Below are 16,683 nucleotides of genomic sequence, written 5' to 3'. Positions count from 1 at the left end.
TTACGTCCTTATTGACTGATTGTATACGACTGTAACAATAAAACAAACTGAGCACAACGCACAGTATGACAATATTAATGACAACAAAGACAAAATAAATTTATTTAAAAGTCCGCTAAGCAGTGAACCAGCAATAATTGAAGCGCAGGAGCCTTCGTTCTGAAAATGCTGGTCTACTAGTGATCCCAAGAGCCAAGAACAGATCCACAGGTTCAAGAGCGTTCTCCATTCGGACCCCGGTGCTGTGGAATGCTCTTCCCCCCTGAGTTACGATCTGCAACCTCAGTGCAAATGTTTAAATCTAAGATTAAATCACACTTTATTATAGAACATTTGAATAACCTACATTTTATGTTAACAGTATTTGTTATTGCAACATCCATTGCAGCCTGGTCATCCTGGAAGGGGGATTGATTACCTCATGTGCGGCCCCTTCTCAAGGTTTTTTCATTCTCCTCATGTTGAGGTTTTTGAGTTTTTCCTTTCCCCCATGTAGGTTTCAGGTAAAGGGATGGTTTAATAATAGTCTGTGGTTTGTAATAATCTGTGCTCTGTGCAGCCATTTGAGACTCTTTGTGATTAAGGGCTATACAAATAAACATGACTTGACTAGAAGTAGCGAGGGGTCTCTGTATTACCTTTTAAAGGTAGCTTGGGCCGTTTCAAGTGTTGTCTAAATTCGACTCACTTGCAAAATGTAACTACCCTATTGTATGAACTATGTTTCCAACAGAACGTTTGTCGTGATCGTAGTCCGTACAATGTGTTTATTGAAGAATATTGGCTGGCGTGATTAAATCAAGAAAGCAATCGTAGTTTATTTTTTTGAGTATGAAATTGTGAGACAGAACTGGAGTAGTCGTAGTGGACCTGAGCAAGCGTGTGGATAAGAGAGTACTTTGTTGGTTTGGACACATGGAGAGGATGGATTAGGAGCGAATGTTGAAGAGGATCTACAGAGCAAAAGTCAATGGAAGGAGACCAAGAGGAAGGCCGCGATTGACGTGGATGGGTGGTGTTATGAGTGCACTGCAGGAAAGAGGTCTGAATATAATGGAAGCTAGAGCTCTTGTTGGTGATAGGAAGGAGTGGAGAGGTGTTGTGAAAGGATAGTGGGATTGTGGACGCGTTCTTAAGGATGGGCAAGGCACCCGTATGATGCGGCAGGGGTAAACCAGTGAAAGCTGTCGAGCCCTGCTGTTGAACAGAAGAGCGTGTTGTGTCCCCCTGACCCGAGTGACATGGCCGCTTTCTGGTGTCCCGTTTCATCTGGAGGGACGAAAGCATGACCAACTTAGGTGCCGAGGCGCCTAACTTGTTTGGGTGTTTGGGCAATTGGATTGGCCATGGTCCAAACATTTTTGTCCCTTTTCTTTTCTTTGTTACTGTATGTGTTTTGTCTTGCTGTCGGTCACCCGCCTTGAGGGATATGACCAAGGTAGGTAGGTAGATAAATAGATAGAAGACATTAATGCAAACATCAAAATCGGAGGCGACTCAATATAGCTACATGCTTTAAAAAACACAATCACGACTAGTTAGACACAATTAGGCCTTATTTGGTGCATGTAATATTTATTTGGTGTATTGTAATGCATGTTTATTGTACCTAGTAGGTAACTGATCACTGTAACCAGACGACCATTGTGAATGATACGCCTGTCGTAATCTTAAACTGGGGTTGAAATAGTTTACCTAACGTAAAACAACACTAAACCAGAAGTGTGCTCGAAATATAATTCACATAAACGCTGGAAGTAGCGTATATAATTTAACGTTTGTTTCGGGCCTGGGCCTTCAAATCAAGTAACTATAAATTCCAAACTACAAGCCGCTACTTTTTCGCAACATTATAAACCTTATAAATGCTACCACATTAAATAAGTTACAGCTTCTACTTTTATTTTCATGTGGTGGCAATGAGGAAAAAAGTAAGATGCTCTTTTCCACATTGCATGCACTCTAGATAAAAAAAATTACTGCGGTGAAGTCTGGAAAAATTATGACACCCTTCGATAGTTTTTGCTATTATTATTCATATATTACAGGAAGTTTGACTGAATTTTATTCAATATTTACAACGTACTTGCAATATTTAATCCTTTTACCCACAATCAAGTCCTCAATTTATACATCCAAATTAAATAGCAGTATAAGCTCTCTATCAAAACCCCTTACACTTCTCTTTACGTACCATAGGCCTCGGTTCGATGGAAATCCCTTTAATCCTCGAGGAACGATAACAAGCTAGTGCAAGTTGGTCCACTATTGCGGCAATCACTAATGACAACTACACAAAAAACATGTCAGTGTTGCCATCTGGTACTATTTTCCACAGTATGGTTTCCCTGGCGCTGCTGTCCAGAAATATAGGCCTCACGTTAATATAGGCCCCCTGCCCTTATTCGCGTTTTCTTTTGACTTAAAATCCGGTACGGCCTGTACAAAGACAAAATTAATTTTCACTTCTAAGTTTGAACATGCAGCATTTAACCCGGTGCACTCTGGTACTATAATTGGTCAAGGCGAGGAGGGCTCAATACCTGTGGGACCGGTTTATATTTTTTAGGTTTGATCTCACATCAAAAAAGAAATTTGATTAGACTTGATTAGACAGACATTTCTCAATACTTCTTGCATGTTTGCTCCTTCCCAAAGCACGATGAGCGAGTCCCGGATACATCACCACGTCAACGAGCTGCTGAGCATGCTGGACGTGCGAGGAGGTGACGAAGCAGAAGGTTACATCGACCTTCTGCAGATGCACCGCACGCCCTACGTTACCACCACCATCTCCGCCCACAGGGCCAAGGTATCAGACGGAGCATCATTCAAATTTTGCCGCTTGCTGCAATGGTTTAGTTGACAGTGTCGAAAAAAAATTGATCATCAAACATAGTGGACTACAACGAATGATTATTTTAATTGGTAGATTGTTTTTGATTGAGGGATGAATCATATATTTTTTAGATACATTTGTATTTTTCTCCTCTATTCAAAAAAACAGTGCACAAAAAAAAATATTCTATCATCCATCCATCCATTATCTGCACCGCTTATCCTCAGTAGGGTCGCGGGGTTGCTTGAGCCCATCCTAGCCATCCTCGGGCAGTGGGCAAGGGACACCCTAAACCGGTTGCCAGCCAGTCACAGGGCACACAGGGACAGACAACTCACTCGCTCAATCTCACCTAGGGACAATTTGGACCGGCCAATTAACCTAACATGCATGTACTTTTTGGAATGTGGGAGGAAACCGTAGTGCCCGGGGAAACCCACGCAAGCACAGGGAGAACATGCAAACTCCACACAAGAGGTTAGATATCATGACGTCAGAACTCATCCGCACACGCGCTAGCCACTGCGCTGCCGTGCTGCCCATATTCTATCATATCAAACAATAAAAAAAAAAATCCTAATGTTCGTCAAATAACTTAACAATAAACAAAAATACATAAAAATGTATGCTATACACATGCAAATATGTAATACACTCTTTTCCAACCTGCTTATCCAAAGATCATATTGGATTTGGAGTTATCATAAAGCAATTAATTTGATTTATGTGTAGAAAAATATTCTTCCCCCGAAAAATACAAAAAATGTAAACCCACTTTGCAAATGGAATATAATCTGCTTAAGAATCTGCCCCTTGTGTTGAGTGAATCATGTCGTCATTATTTTATTTAATTTTCTTTCAATAATTTATTTTCAGATTTTTGTCTCCATATTTCTGCAGCACTTTCTGTTCCCTTAAAAATGGTTAAATCTATAGTGTTTGACTGATTTTTGCCAATTTTGTTTGTAATGAAGCACTGTTCAAGGGATTTAAAGAAAACGAAAGATACTTTTTAAAAAATGGCCTATGGGCGCTCTCTGACAGAATAAAGTGGTACTACAACCCGATATCTTCACAACAAAATTCAATGCACTTTCTTGCATTGATCTAATGTGTTTAGTCGTTCATAAATTGCGCATCACGAATAATTGATGTGGAAAGAAGTTGGCTACGATTTTAATAATCAACTTTATCGGTTCTGGTGTTGCAGCCATATAGTTGACCATGATTTCAAGTCAAGTCATGTTTATTGGTGTAGCCCTTAATCAGAAGGAATCTCAAATGGCTGCAAAGACCACAGATTTTTGCAAACTACAAACTATTATTACACCATCCCCTGATCTAAATCCTACATGAGGGCAAGGAAAACTCAAAAACCTCAACATGAGGAAAATGAAGAAACCTTGAGAAGGGACTGCATATGAAATAATTCCCCTTCAAGGGTGGCTAGCCTGCAACAGATGTTGCAAAAACAAATGCTACACAGATATTGTAGACTTGAAATATAAGTTAATCAAAAGCTATACAATATAAGTGTGTTTTAAGCAGGCCTCCAAATTTCCACAGTTTAGTGGGGGAGATTCCTCTATCTGAAGATATAGTTGAGTGTCATCCGTGTAGCAATGGAAACTTGTATTACACTTGTGAATAATAATAATAATAATAATAATAATAATAATTTCCTTTGTATTGTCATTCTTTGTAACAATGTACACAGAAAGAAATGTCGATACCCCTGACCCGTTGTAGCGAGCCGATGCAGCCGCAGCCAACAGAGGGCGCCGCCATTTTACCAATGTTATAAGTCTTAGGTATCACCTAATGGAAGCGTGTAAATCCTGAAAAGAATGGGGCCAAGTACGGAACCCTGCGGGACACCACAGGTAACACGTTCTTCTAGTAACCCTAAGCTTACTACTGAAAGTTGCTCAATAGCGTCTCTGTATTGAGCGGTAACATAGAAATGACGGCGTCAACATCCAGTACACGTACCAAATATTCTATGGTTGGGGAGCATTTTAGCTTGGATACGGTGAATAAGAATATTTAGTACAAAGTTTGCAAAGCAGACATAGCGTATCATGGCAGTACATCGGTGACACATGAACATTTAAAATGTAAACACATCGGACCGTTGAAGAAAACTTGATTCTGACTGTCCTTGGTAGGATTCAAGTCACATTACAATCAATACGGTATAGTTGACATGCAGTGTTGCCCACGTCCCTGCGTCCTGGATGCATAATTTTTGCTGGGGACGCATAGTGTCAAATCAACGTGCGTCCCCGGGACGCAATTTTTTGACACAAAATTGTCATTATTACATGATTACTTTTTTTTTTTTAACAAAGATTTACCACACCCCAAACTTTTCGTCAGGCAGATCCGCCATTGTTTAGGTCTCGCGGTTCTCTGCAAACAAGATGTCGTTGCTTCGAGATTACGTCATTGTTGTGGTGGTTGTTGGCGAGGAAAGGTTAAGTATGCATACCTGTCAACCTGTACGTTTTTGCCGTACCAGTGCCAGAATTATTGCCGTTGTTATCACTTTCTCTATTATGTTTCGACTTATTACTGACACTGAAGAAATAACCAATTTTGTGTTGATTTTCACCTAATACTGTTTTTTCGGAGGCATACTCATACCTGTTAAGACGTGTACGACGAACAAGAAAAACGCAAATTTGTCAATCTTGGGTACCATCCGGTAAACATTGACTATTACGAAAACGGCAAATTAATCAAGTTAGACGAGTTCAAGTTGTGTAGTGAAAGTCCGTCTCTTTTTAGAGAACCGGCTTTTTCGGCTCAACTCATCAAAGAGAGCGGTTCTCAAACGGCTCACTTGCTTTGATGCATTATATTTCGAATTATTATGTTGTATAAAGAAGTTAAGAAAAAAAGGAATTATAAAAGAAGAAAATGAAAACAGACAGGTTTGAGGTTATCCCTTTAATCAGTATATTACCAACAATAATTTAATGCAGAAAATGGATTAATATTTTGAATAAGAAAATGTATTATCCTACTTAATTATATTTGCATAATGCAGAAGGTGATAACAACGGCAGTAGCCCAGGAGGTAGAGCGCTCGTCTTGGGATCAAGGGATCCCAGTTCGAATCCCGGCTTGTCCGTGTTTCATGTCGAAGTGTCCTTGGGTAAGACACTGAACCCCTAATACCCCCAATAAGCAGGTTAGCGTCTTACATGGCTGCAATACAAGGCTGCTACTGGGAAATGTGAAGCACACTGTAAAGCGCTTTGGGAAGTCATTGACTTGAAAAGCGCTATATAAATGCAGATAATTTCATTTAATTATGGCACGAAAAAACGGCGGCGAAATCTTTCGGAAGATCGCGGAGACAAGGAAAACACGTGTCTTGAAGCGAACGATTCGACAAAAGAAAATAAACAAAAGAATATAGATGAATATAATTATTTCAGCAATATTATTTTTTATGATGTAAAATATTGTTGTGAAGTGATAACTGATTTGTATTACCAATAAACTGTGATGATTAAAACTGGATGAATATATAGATTTATATGATATATTTGTCGCCGATTTACAATTTCAACCTCGATAACACTAAATTTTGGGGACCCATAGGTCTCTGTTGGGACCCATAGATTTTTTAGCATGCGAGTCCCCGGGACCCAACCATTTTTTAGAGGTAAAATGAACACCGGACATGCTTTGTAAATATTATACTGTAAGTGTATATTTCGCTATAAAAGCTCAGAGCGTTACGCCAGACTGTGCCTGACAAATATATTTCAAATAAAATGCATGTTGTCCGAAGAACAAAAATCAGTTGTTAAAAGGTTAAAAAAAACAAATGCCAGTTGTTCAATTCGTTTGAATTCAAACTGTAGAGAATCGTCAAGTTCTTTTCTAACAGAATTTGCAGTTAACAGCTGAACGTATTTCGCACATCATTTTTGTTTTCTACACTCTTCCACTGCTGCTAATGAGTCTGTTCTTTGTTTTCAGGGATTAAACATGTGTACCTGATTTTATCATTTATTTACCTGTCCCTAACAAAAATCAATAGATTTATTTATGGATTTATGCAGTGTCTGAAATAACGTTTGGATCTTTTTCGTCGGGCATACACCTAGAAAACGTCTCCGCCCGGGTGTCTGACAACTTTTTCAGGGGAATTTTTTTTTTTTTTTTTTTTTTTTACCCAAATCAAATGTTTGCTTTATTCTGATTTCGAAATTTTCGTTCGGTTTGGAAATTTTGGTTTGTTTGGCAAGTTGCATACTCAGCAGCCAATCGAATAACGTGCTTCCGGACCCTCCCGAGCGTTCTAAAGTCGTGCATTTTCATATCATTTTCTAAAGTGGACGCACAGAGGACACAAGAAAAATTGAGGAGTGGTTAGGAATCAAGCCAAAACCCCAGCTCCGGAAGAAAGATTCAAAAGGAGCTAACAAAATTGATGATGCTAAGAAACGTAAACGTACATTAAAAGCATCGTGGAAAGAGGAGTTCACGTGGCTTGTAGCAGACAACGCAACGCAAACGTTGCATGAATGGAGATGAGTAAATACAGGTACATACTGATGGCAGATGGAAAACAGCGATGTCCTATACATGCAATGAATATTATAAGTAGATTTATAACAAACGTAATGTTTAAGTGTTGTTTTGTTATATATTCTGATTATCAATTCTTAATACTTTGCAACAATTTTTTTTTTTTTTTTTGCGATTAGTTGTCTTATTGTGTTTCAAGTTAAGTAAAAATGCGGCATGCAACTTTACGGCTGGGCAGGCAACTTCTCAGAGTTGTCTGCCCTGGTGTCCGGTAACTTTTTGTCATGAGTTTCAGACACTGATATTGTCTCTATTGACCAATCGCTGTGCCTACTTGGCTTTGGATAGGGTTAATTTATTTATTTTTGTTTGAATCCACAGTATATTTGACAAAAGATCTTTAACTTTATCTTATCTTTAACTGTACCTGTTTTTCTCATGTTTATTATCATCTGCCACATAATTAAATCAACCTAATTTTAAACTTGAGAAAGATAATTATCATATTCCTCGACTAATCATTTCAATAGGTTGTGACTTGTCCACTAATAAAATAGTCATAAGTTGCCCTACTTGTGTGTCATCAAGTTTGTTTTTGTAACCCCAAAGGTGAAGTTGGCTGAATTCTCTAAAACACCAGAAGACTTTTTGAGGAAGTATGAGGAGCTGAAGTCAAAAAACGTCCGTTGCCTGGACCCACTGGTCTATTTGCTATCCCGCCTGTGCGCGGACTCTCAGGTAAGATAAACATTAATTGGTTCTAGTTAACAGTTACCTCCTTAAAAAAAAAAAAACTGTTTTCCCCTACATAACTGACACCCAAAAGTAACACTTTACTCTGAAAGGAACTAGTTACAAATTGATGTATATGTTTGCGTAGAAGCCAACCACTTTGATCTGATTTAAAATAGCCAGATGATTAAAGAATTAGAAAAAATGTGTACACCAACCTGTAGGGGCAGTAAAATGTCTTCATATTTCTTGGCTTTTGCAATCTTGGGAGCTTGCAACAAACAATTAGCCGAGACACTCCATATCCATCAGGTTCAAACCATTCAAAAATTATTGGTTCCTGTCCAAGACGTTTTATTTTTTTCTCCAGGCATTGTGTATTGCAAAAATAGTTTTTACAGATTATTAGACCACAAATCTTTACACGTTTACTGTGAATTCTGTGCTCAGGTTTACCCAATTGATTTAGTTGTTCCTGTATAAGCAGCTCTACCTCCCCACATACTGCCTACGATTAATTACTGGCGACACAACAAAATATGCGCATGCAAGTTTACCACTTTATTTTAGTATGTTATCTTGTAATTGTAAACATGGCTTAGATGTATATATGGTAGGGAGAATATCTCCATGAGGAGAAATCCAGCGGCTTTGTACTCTGTGCTTGAGACGGCGCCAACATAACTGTATTTAGTTGTATTTTGTACGTAAATATAAACACGCCCACCCTTCTTAAGCATTGCCGGCGGATTAAGGGTTTTTAGGTTACATCGTGTGCGAAGGAGGAACAGTTAACGATCAGAAGACTTTGTAATTCATGATGTGCTTTCTTGATCATTCACTGCCATAGACGTATTTTCACGTCATTCAAATGTTTTTTTTTGTTTTAGTTTTTTGATATTTTTACTTAATTTTATAAATATTCATAAGCTTACTCTGTTTTCAAAAAATGATGCATTTTTTAAACTTTACCATATTTCTACTGACATTTATAACTCTATACTTATAACAGACATTTTTTCTCTTCTAGCAGATTGTATTAGATTTTTCTTATAGGTGGAAATATATCTTAAAGGGACGGTGTGTATTTTTTTGACCACAAAAATTTGTATTATAAAAAACACATTTGAATCTATTTCTCATTTAATGTTTTTATTTTAGTAGAGTTTTATGAGCAAAATTATACATATTGCTTATTTTAGACTGTACTTTAAAATAATAATAATAAAAAAATGTCTATTCTAGTGTTAAATAATATTTGAGTATTGCCAGGAAAAAACATAAATGATGCAAAAATACATCTTTGGCACTGAGTAAGTTAATCAGTAGGGAAGACAGTTAAGTTAATATAAAATTCCTCTTTCTGCTTTTACCTTGCAGTCAAAGTTGAAATGATCAATACAGGCCTAGAGCGCCCTCTTGCAGCTTAGTGGGAAAATAACATGTGAAGTGATATACAGTACCGGTAATAAAAAATAAATAAAAGTCAACGATATAATAATGTGTTAATCATTTCACATATAAGTCTAACCGGAGTATAAGTCTCACCCCTGGCCAAAATATGAAAAAAACTGCAATTTATAGTTCGGAAAATGCGGTATTTTTGCTCGATGAACGTTAGTCCCAACACTTGTTAGGATTATGGATGGATTGATATGGGGTTTTCAGGGCTGATACCAATACCAATTATTAGTATTAAGAGAAAGCTGATAACCGATATTTGAAGCTGATAATCATTTGCAGTAAAAGCTTAAAACATTCCAAACAATTTGGTATATTTTAAAAATAAACAATATTTGTAATAAATTCAAATTTCCAATTTATAGCTCTCTTGAACCTGTTACAGTAAATACATTAAAATTTCAACACAACTAACATGACTAATCTTTCACTTAAAGGTGCACTTAAGGTGAAGAAAATCAAATTAGGCTTAACAGCAACTCATATAAAGGTACATAAAAACTTAAATAGCTCTCTGATAATTTTTTTTTTACAATAAATTAATAAGAAATGTCAATACAACCAACATGACTCAATACGAGTCACTTAAAAAAAAAGTCCAAAAAGCAATAGAAAGTTTAACGGAACTGGTGGACTAAAAAGTGTGGGTCCTCCTGTTTTAGAGCCAGATTGACAAACTAAGCTAATCACCCGGCCTTCCACTTTTGCATACTTTTCATGCTCTCTCTCTGTCACAAACACACAGGCTTGATTGACAAACTGATGTTATCATGGGAGGTTAATATATCCGTCTCCAGCTGCCCATTTTTTCCCAGAAGAAGTTAACTACACTTTTTATGCTATCTTAATCACAAACATGCTTTTTCAAGTTTTAAAAATCTCATTATTATTAGCGGATTGAGTCTCAGGCATATCGGGACGAGTTAGCAGAGCTGCCGCTCATTATTCTGCCTGCTCCAGTGGCTCTGCCCAAGGTTGCTTATCCAATCAGAAGGCGCGGGTGGGTAGCGTCAAAAGACAGAAGGTGGGAGAAAGGTAGATACAGGCTCTGCTGCATCTGAGCCAAAATACCATCAAATATATTTAATCGGGCTGTTAAATAAGTAAAAATGCAGATACTCACATCCATCAAATTCCCAAAAATCGGTGCTGATAATGGTCCCGCCCGATGATCTATCGACTTCTAGTTAAGGTAAACCAAATACCATAAATTGGCATGACCGCCCGTCACTGCTGTGTAGACTCTTCAGCGTCTGCAGCAGAACGCCAGAGATCGTTCCGAGGCCAGTGCGCCTTCATCCGCTAACTCAATGAGCACGGCGCCGAAGGTCCTGAGCACGACTACGAGCAGCTCCAAGATGTCCATGCAAGAGCTGGACGAGTTATGCAAGAAGCTCGGAAACGCCACGGCAGCGGCCAATGCACCAATGGTGAGTGAGCGAAGCGTGTTACTCCGCTCATTTGCTACGCACCGTTTACACACCCGATTTCTGCCGCAGTCGGCCGAGGTGACGCGGAAAATGCTCAGGGACAAACACAACAAGAAGAACCCGGCACAGCTCCATCCTGTCTTCCCCGGGTGGGTGTACGAGCGACCCGCTCTGCTGGGGGACTTCATTGCCGGACCCGCCCCTGCCCTCGACCCCGCCCTTTCTGTGGGTGAGTGCCTGTGTAACTCATTCAATGGCATAATGTACAACTGCGTTTTCAGAAGCATCGTCTGTGAGTTGCCAAACCAAAAAAAATAAGCTTTTTTTGTTTTCTTTTAAAAATATATTAAAATGGATTTGGTGCTGCTCATCAGTAAGTATCAAGCCTCTGTAAAAGATATCAGTATGAAAAATCACCATTCGATGGCAGGGTTGGTTATTGTTAGATCTTTGTCTACACATCGAACAGGCCCCCACTTCCTAGTTGCTTTCTTTATCCAGCAATTGAGAGTGTGACAGCGGCCCCATATAGCGAGTATAGGCGTAGTGTGCTCAGAGTAGCAAAGATAAAGATTAGTACAGACAGTTAACGCTTCAAGCTTTTTTCTTTCTAAAAAAGATGACAAGTCCCTTGGTCTGGTCAGAGAGATACGACGTTTTGAGCACGTCTGCTGGAACGCAATTGCCATGGTGCCCAAAATCGTATGATCACGTTACTGGAAACATCGGGCGCTGAAAAGTTTTCAAACAAGTTTATGCACAAGTTCAGTGTTGTTGCAATAAAATGTTAGTTAAGTGCCCTTTGTGTTTATAGAAAGCATTGTTTAGATTTTGGAGGTATCAAAAATGCATAAAAAAGCACCAAAGTGAAAGTTCTGCTTGAAAAGCATCCTTCCACAAAATGTTTGCTTGGAAACTAGTATTTTTAAGATACTTAGCCGTGTTCAATTGTTGTCTATAAAACAATAGTAAAAGCTAGAAACATGTTTTTTTCCGAGTGAAAGATCGGGTTTAAGCAACAGTAATCCCTCGGTTATCGCGGTTAATGGGGGACCAAAACCACCCGCAAAAAGTGAAAATCCGCAAAGTAGCGACGCCCCTTAAAAAATGCTTTATTATTTATTTTTTATTATTATTTTATTTTATTATTATTATTTTTTAGACCCGCGAAGCTCTGAACCCGCAAACGTGGAACCGCGAAGTAGCGAGGTCCCACTGTGTATGTATGTATGTATATATATATATATATATATATATATATATGTAACCGCAGTGTACGTGTCCCACCAAAGATCCACATTCACGCTGGACTGAATGATGAGGTTTTTATTATTACAGTTTCTGCAAATGGATGAGTCACAACATTAGCTTTTTCTGCTGGGTCTGATCTCTTTGATCTCTTTGTAGTTCTCTGGTCAGACTAACAACAAAGCATATCAAAGAGCTTTCTTTTCACTTTACAGAAAATACATTTTAGAATATCACAATACATTTTTAAATCTTTGCATTTTAACAAGATACTTTTAACAAGAGATCGTATAGTGGATTTTTAACGTTTACAATGAATTCAACATGTTTTTCTTTACTCTGAATTTTAACCAACATCATCCTTTTTTAATGTATATGAGAAAATAGGAATAAAAACAACAATGAGTATAAAAATGGGTACAATATACCTGCAAATGGATGAGTCACAACATTAGTTTTTTCTGCTGGGTCTGATCTCTTTGATCTCTACAAGGGGAATTAATATTAAGTAAAACAGAAACAAAACGAAAATAAACCTAAACAGCTTGACAATATCAATCACATTACTATGCATGGTGAGAGATTTGTCAGCTGGGGTTATAATGTTTAAAATTAACTTATTTTGTGGAGCACCAAAAGATATGTCTTACCTTTGTAGTTCTCTGGTAAGACTAACACCAAACCCCGCCTCCTGGTCACATGTTAGAAGCCAAAACCAAACCCCACCCCATACCAGCAGATGGCACTGTTGGACTCAGCATTGCAGGACATTTACCAAAAACTATACACATATTTCAGCAGGAATTTCAATAAAATAAAAGTTATTATTACACCCGTTACATATATATGTATTGTTTAGAACCAAATGTTTTGAGTCAAAATGGCTAATTGGCTAGCAGCGGGTCTTCCTATTTGAGAGAAAACATTAAATGAGGTGAAATAGTTATTAGTTGCAGCCTTAAAATCACTACTATTGACACTTAAAACAATGATCTTTTGCCAAAATGTGCCGTGAATATTGGATGCAGGTACACTGGCGCTGCCAGCGCAGGAACAGCTAGTCCTGGAAGATCTGCTCTTCGTTCTGGTGGGCGTAGATGGGCGGGCCGTGGCTGCTCTGCCCGTCCTGGGCTGCCAGAACCGTCCCTTCATTGTGGACCCCACACTGGACACATCTGTTAAGGAACTGGTGCATCGCATCGTTCCCGTGGCGTCCTACTACTCCACCATCACCCGGTCAGTTGCTGCGCCTACAAACACACAATACGGATGTAAAATACTTCAAGGAGCTGTACAAAATTTTGAACTTTTTTACTTGCTACCACCTGGCTTGTGTCATCGTTGCAGCCTCTCTCGAGTACATTCATGATGCGCGTGCAAGTACGGGGAAGTTGAGAAGGGATTAAAGGCCCACCCCACAAAAAAAATAGTCTTTTGTCATACATTTTTTTTATATATGAGCACTGGACTATAAGGCGCATCTCGCCTCCAGTGACTCTTCAAGGTAACAAAATGTAATAACTGATGTTGACTTTGGAAGCTGTCATCCAGACATTGTTATTTCCTATATTTCATGTAAAAGATGTTTGTATGGTCTGTTAATTGTCTTCATGCTGAGATTTTTGAGTTGTTCCTTGCCTTCATGTAGGTTTTAGATCAGGGGACTATGTAGTAGTAGTCTGTACAGCCCTTTGAGATGTCTTACGATTAGGTACTATACAATTTGACTTGACTTGACTCAGGGGCCCTCAAATTAAATTAAAATGCAAATATATTGTTATGGATGCCTGTTATGTTTGTTTGTATTTTATAACCTCATTGTGTGATACTCCTTTCTTTTTGGTGGTCAGGACTGAGTTAGACCTTGGGTCAAAATTGACCCGCTAACAACGGTTAGTGGTGCCAATTCTTAACATCAGGGTTAAATACATAATTTGAATATAGATACAGAACTACGAAATTCAAAGTCCTTTATCAGACAAAGAGCCTTTGATTCTTTAATATGTCAAAATAGCATAGGACAAAGTTTGTTTTTCAACCAGTATATGAAAGCCACAAAGATGCAATTAGTATTGTACAACATGACACTCACAGTTTGGGGACAAAGTAGTATTTCCCCAGTGATTCAGGTCATAGTATCAGTATTACTACAAGCCGCTTCTCGTCATTGAGGATGTCCACCAAAAAAAACCCAAAGATGATAAGGATGGTGTATCTGAGTCAGATCAGGAGGCTTCTTGTGCTATTGGTAACCAGTGCTCTCCGTTTCATGTGGGACTGTATTTGAAACAGTCCTTTACCTAATTTCATCATTTCATCCCAGAATAAAAGAAAACCTCGAGCATGCGCGTGATATCACACCCCATCCACCAACGCCCCCCCCCCCCCCCCAATCCCCCTGCACTCTGTGTCTGGAACACCGATGATTAATGTAAAATAAAAGCAGATCGGCACAATGAGAAAAAAATATATAAAGGCTCTTTGAACTCAGATTGGCATTGTTAACGCATACTTGACGGAGAAAATATTCAACATTCAACTCTTTTTAAAGACGCCCCAAACGATGCACCCCACCTTTAAAATGTACGTATTTCTTCAATCTTTTTGGACGTAGTTTCGTGGCAGAGAAGTCGTCATTCGAGTACGGGCAGGTGAACCACGCCCTGACGGCGGCCATGCGGACTCTGCTCAAGGAGTACCTTATCCTGATCGCGCAGCTGGAAGGTGTGCACCGGCGGGGCCTGCTCTCCCTGCAGAAGCTCTGGTTCTACCTGCAGCCCACCATGAGGACCATGGACATCCTGGCTTCCATCGGTACCCTTGCCGCTACTCACTGCACCAGGCGAAACACGGAAAGCCTCTCATCTCCAGTTTGTTTCCGCCTTCAGCTTTGTCCGTGGACAAGGGCGAGTGTATGGGCGGGGCCACGCTCAGTCTCCTCCACGACCGCACTTTCTACTTCACTGGTGATGCCCAGGCACTGGAAGTCTGCCTGTACCTCACCAAGGCTGCTAGTGTGCCTTACTTTGAGATCCTGGAGAAGTGGATCTACAGCGGCATCATCCAGGACCCGTACAGGTGCTGACTCGGCGAGCTCTGATTGCGTTATATAGGAACAAAAAAAGTTAATTGTGCATGTTTTACCCTAAAAAGAAAAATTGATTCAATCAGTTTGAGATAAGTTCAGGCCTAAAAAGTCCAGCTCGGCCCAACCGGAGCCTGACAGATTCACTTAATTTGAGTGTCTGAGCCCGGATAAAACCCAAATTTTACTTTTTTCTCTGTGAGGACTCAGGATTTTTTGGGGATCAGGCCTGATATCTTACTTCTAATAAGTATTTCCCTCAGTGAACTGTTAAATAATTCTAAATAAAAAAAAACTCAAAAAAGTTGTAGAATTGGGAGCATGAGTTCTATCACTCCCTAGTGTCCATAAGTGTACTCTAATTGATGGGTTCCTAACTAATCCGACTTCAGGACCCACTTTGTTCCACCCTAATGACAAGCTGCAACTGAAACAAGAAAAAAAAATCCACTTCTCAAATGTGTCCAATCAAAATATTGTGCAGTTTAAAGCGGAGATAAAGAAATATATTTACTTTTTTTTTTTTACAAAAACAAAATGATTAGCAAAAGAAAAAACATTTCCAGTAGCGTATCTACTAACATATAAGCCTATATCGCTTATAAACAACACCCTAAAACTGGTTTACAATAGCCACTGTAGGGATTTTTCTAGCTTTGATTTTGAAAATCATTAGGACTGAAACAACTTATTCTTTACTGCAATCAGTAAACAAATTTGCCTCTATGTGTTGCTTGTGCTCCACCATAAACCTTTTTTTTTCCCTGAAGGATGGTAGAATATCCTACACTGATAAAAAGACTAAATTACGTGATTACTTGGAGTTCTTTGAGGTCTGATATGAATTACTTATCCCAAGAAAATTGAATTAATGAACCAGGCCGTTTGAAATAAAACACACAATTTATTAACACAGAGAATCAATGATGGGGAAAAAAGTGGAAAACTCGAGATAATGAAAGTTTTCGACCGCTGAAAGTATGGAAGTTACCAGCACAAAAAAAGTTTCCACTATAATGCTAGTCGATTTGGGGAAATTCCATTGTACAGAAAAAAAACGCTCATTCCTAAGAACTAGCAAACATTGATTTAATTCTGAAACAGTCATTTACTTGTTGTTGTGGAGATATTTGGTCCATGTGCTGAACTCAAGCGGGCGTCAAGCAAGACAAACAAGCCAGGCATGCAGGCGAAAAGAGAACGGCCATCGCTCTGCTCATTATTTTTATATGGACCAGTGACGCTCGACCAGATCATGCCTCTATGGGCGTGGTCTTAGATATCTGATACTCTCAGTATCGGGTGACGGTATTTGAAATTGCTAAACTTGTTAGAAAGCC

General features: G+C 38.9%; 1 protein-coding gene across 5 annotated transcripts in view; it reads left to right on the top strand.

Moving 5' to 3' along the window:
• Positions 1–16,683, top strand: part of LOC148346986 (gamma-tubulin complex component 2-like) — a 56,226-nt gene that overhangs the window by 9,326 nt on the left and 30,217 nt on the right. For 3 of the 5 annotated variants that reach the window (XM_088322968.1, XM_088322967.1, XM_088322966.1), the window contains exons 2-8: positions 2,659–2,812; positions 7,997–8,125; positions 10,822–11,010; positions 11,080–11,239; positions 13,287–13,494; positions 14,873–15,072; positions 15,147–15,336. In XM_088322968.1, coding sequence (XP_088179094.1) covers positions 2,663–2,812; positions 7,997–8,125; positions 10,822–11,010; positions 11,080–11,239; positions 13,287–13,494; positions 14,873–15,072; positions 15,147–15,336 — 1,226 coding nt within the window. In that variant the 5' untranslated portion in view covers positions 2,659–2,662. Of the gene's footprint in view, positions 1–2,658; positions 2,813–7,263; positions 7,404–7,996; positions 8,126–10,821; positions 11,011–11,079; positions 11,240–13,286; positions 13,495–14,872; positions 15,073–15,146; positions 15,337–16,683 lie in introns of those variants that run through there. The other 2 variants (XM_088322969.1, XM_088322970.1) reach the window with 2 other exon arrangements.

This window comes from Urocampus carinirostris, chromosome 19 (assembly GCF_059441175.1).
Source record: "Urocampus carinirostris isolate Australia breed hairy pipefish chromosome 19, RoL_Ucar_1.0, whole genome shotgun sequence".
Classification (NCBI taxonomy): Eukaryota; Metazoa; Chordata; class Actinopteri; order Syngnathiformes; family Syngnathidae; genus Urocampus; species Urocampus carinirostris.
This window is presented reverse-complemented; position numbering and strand designations above follow the sequence as displayed.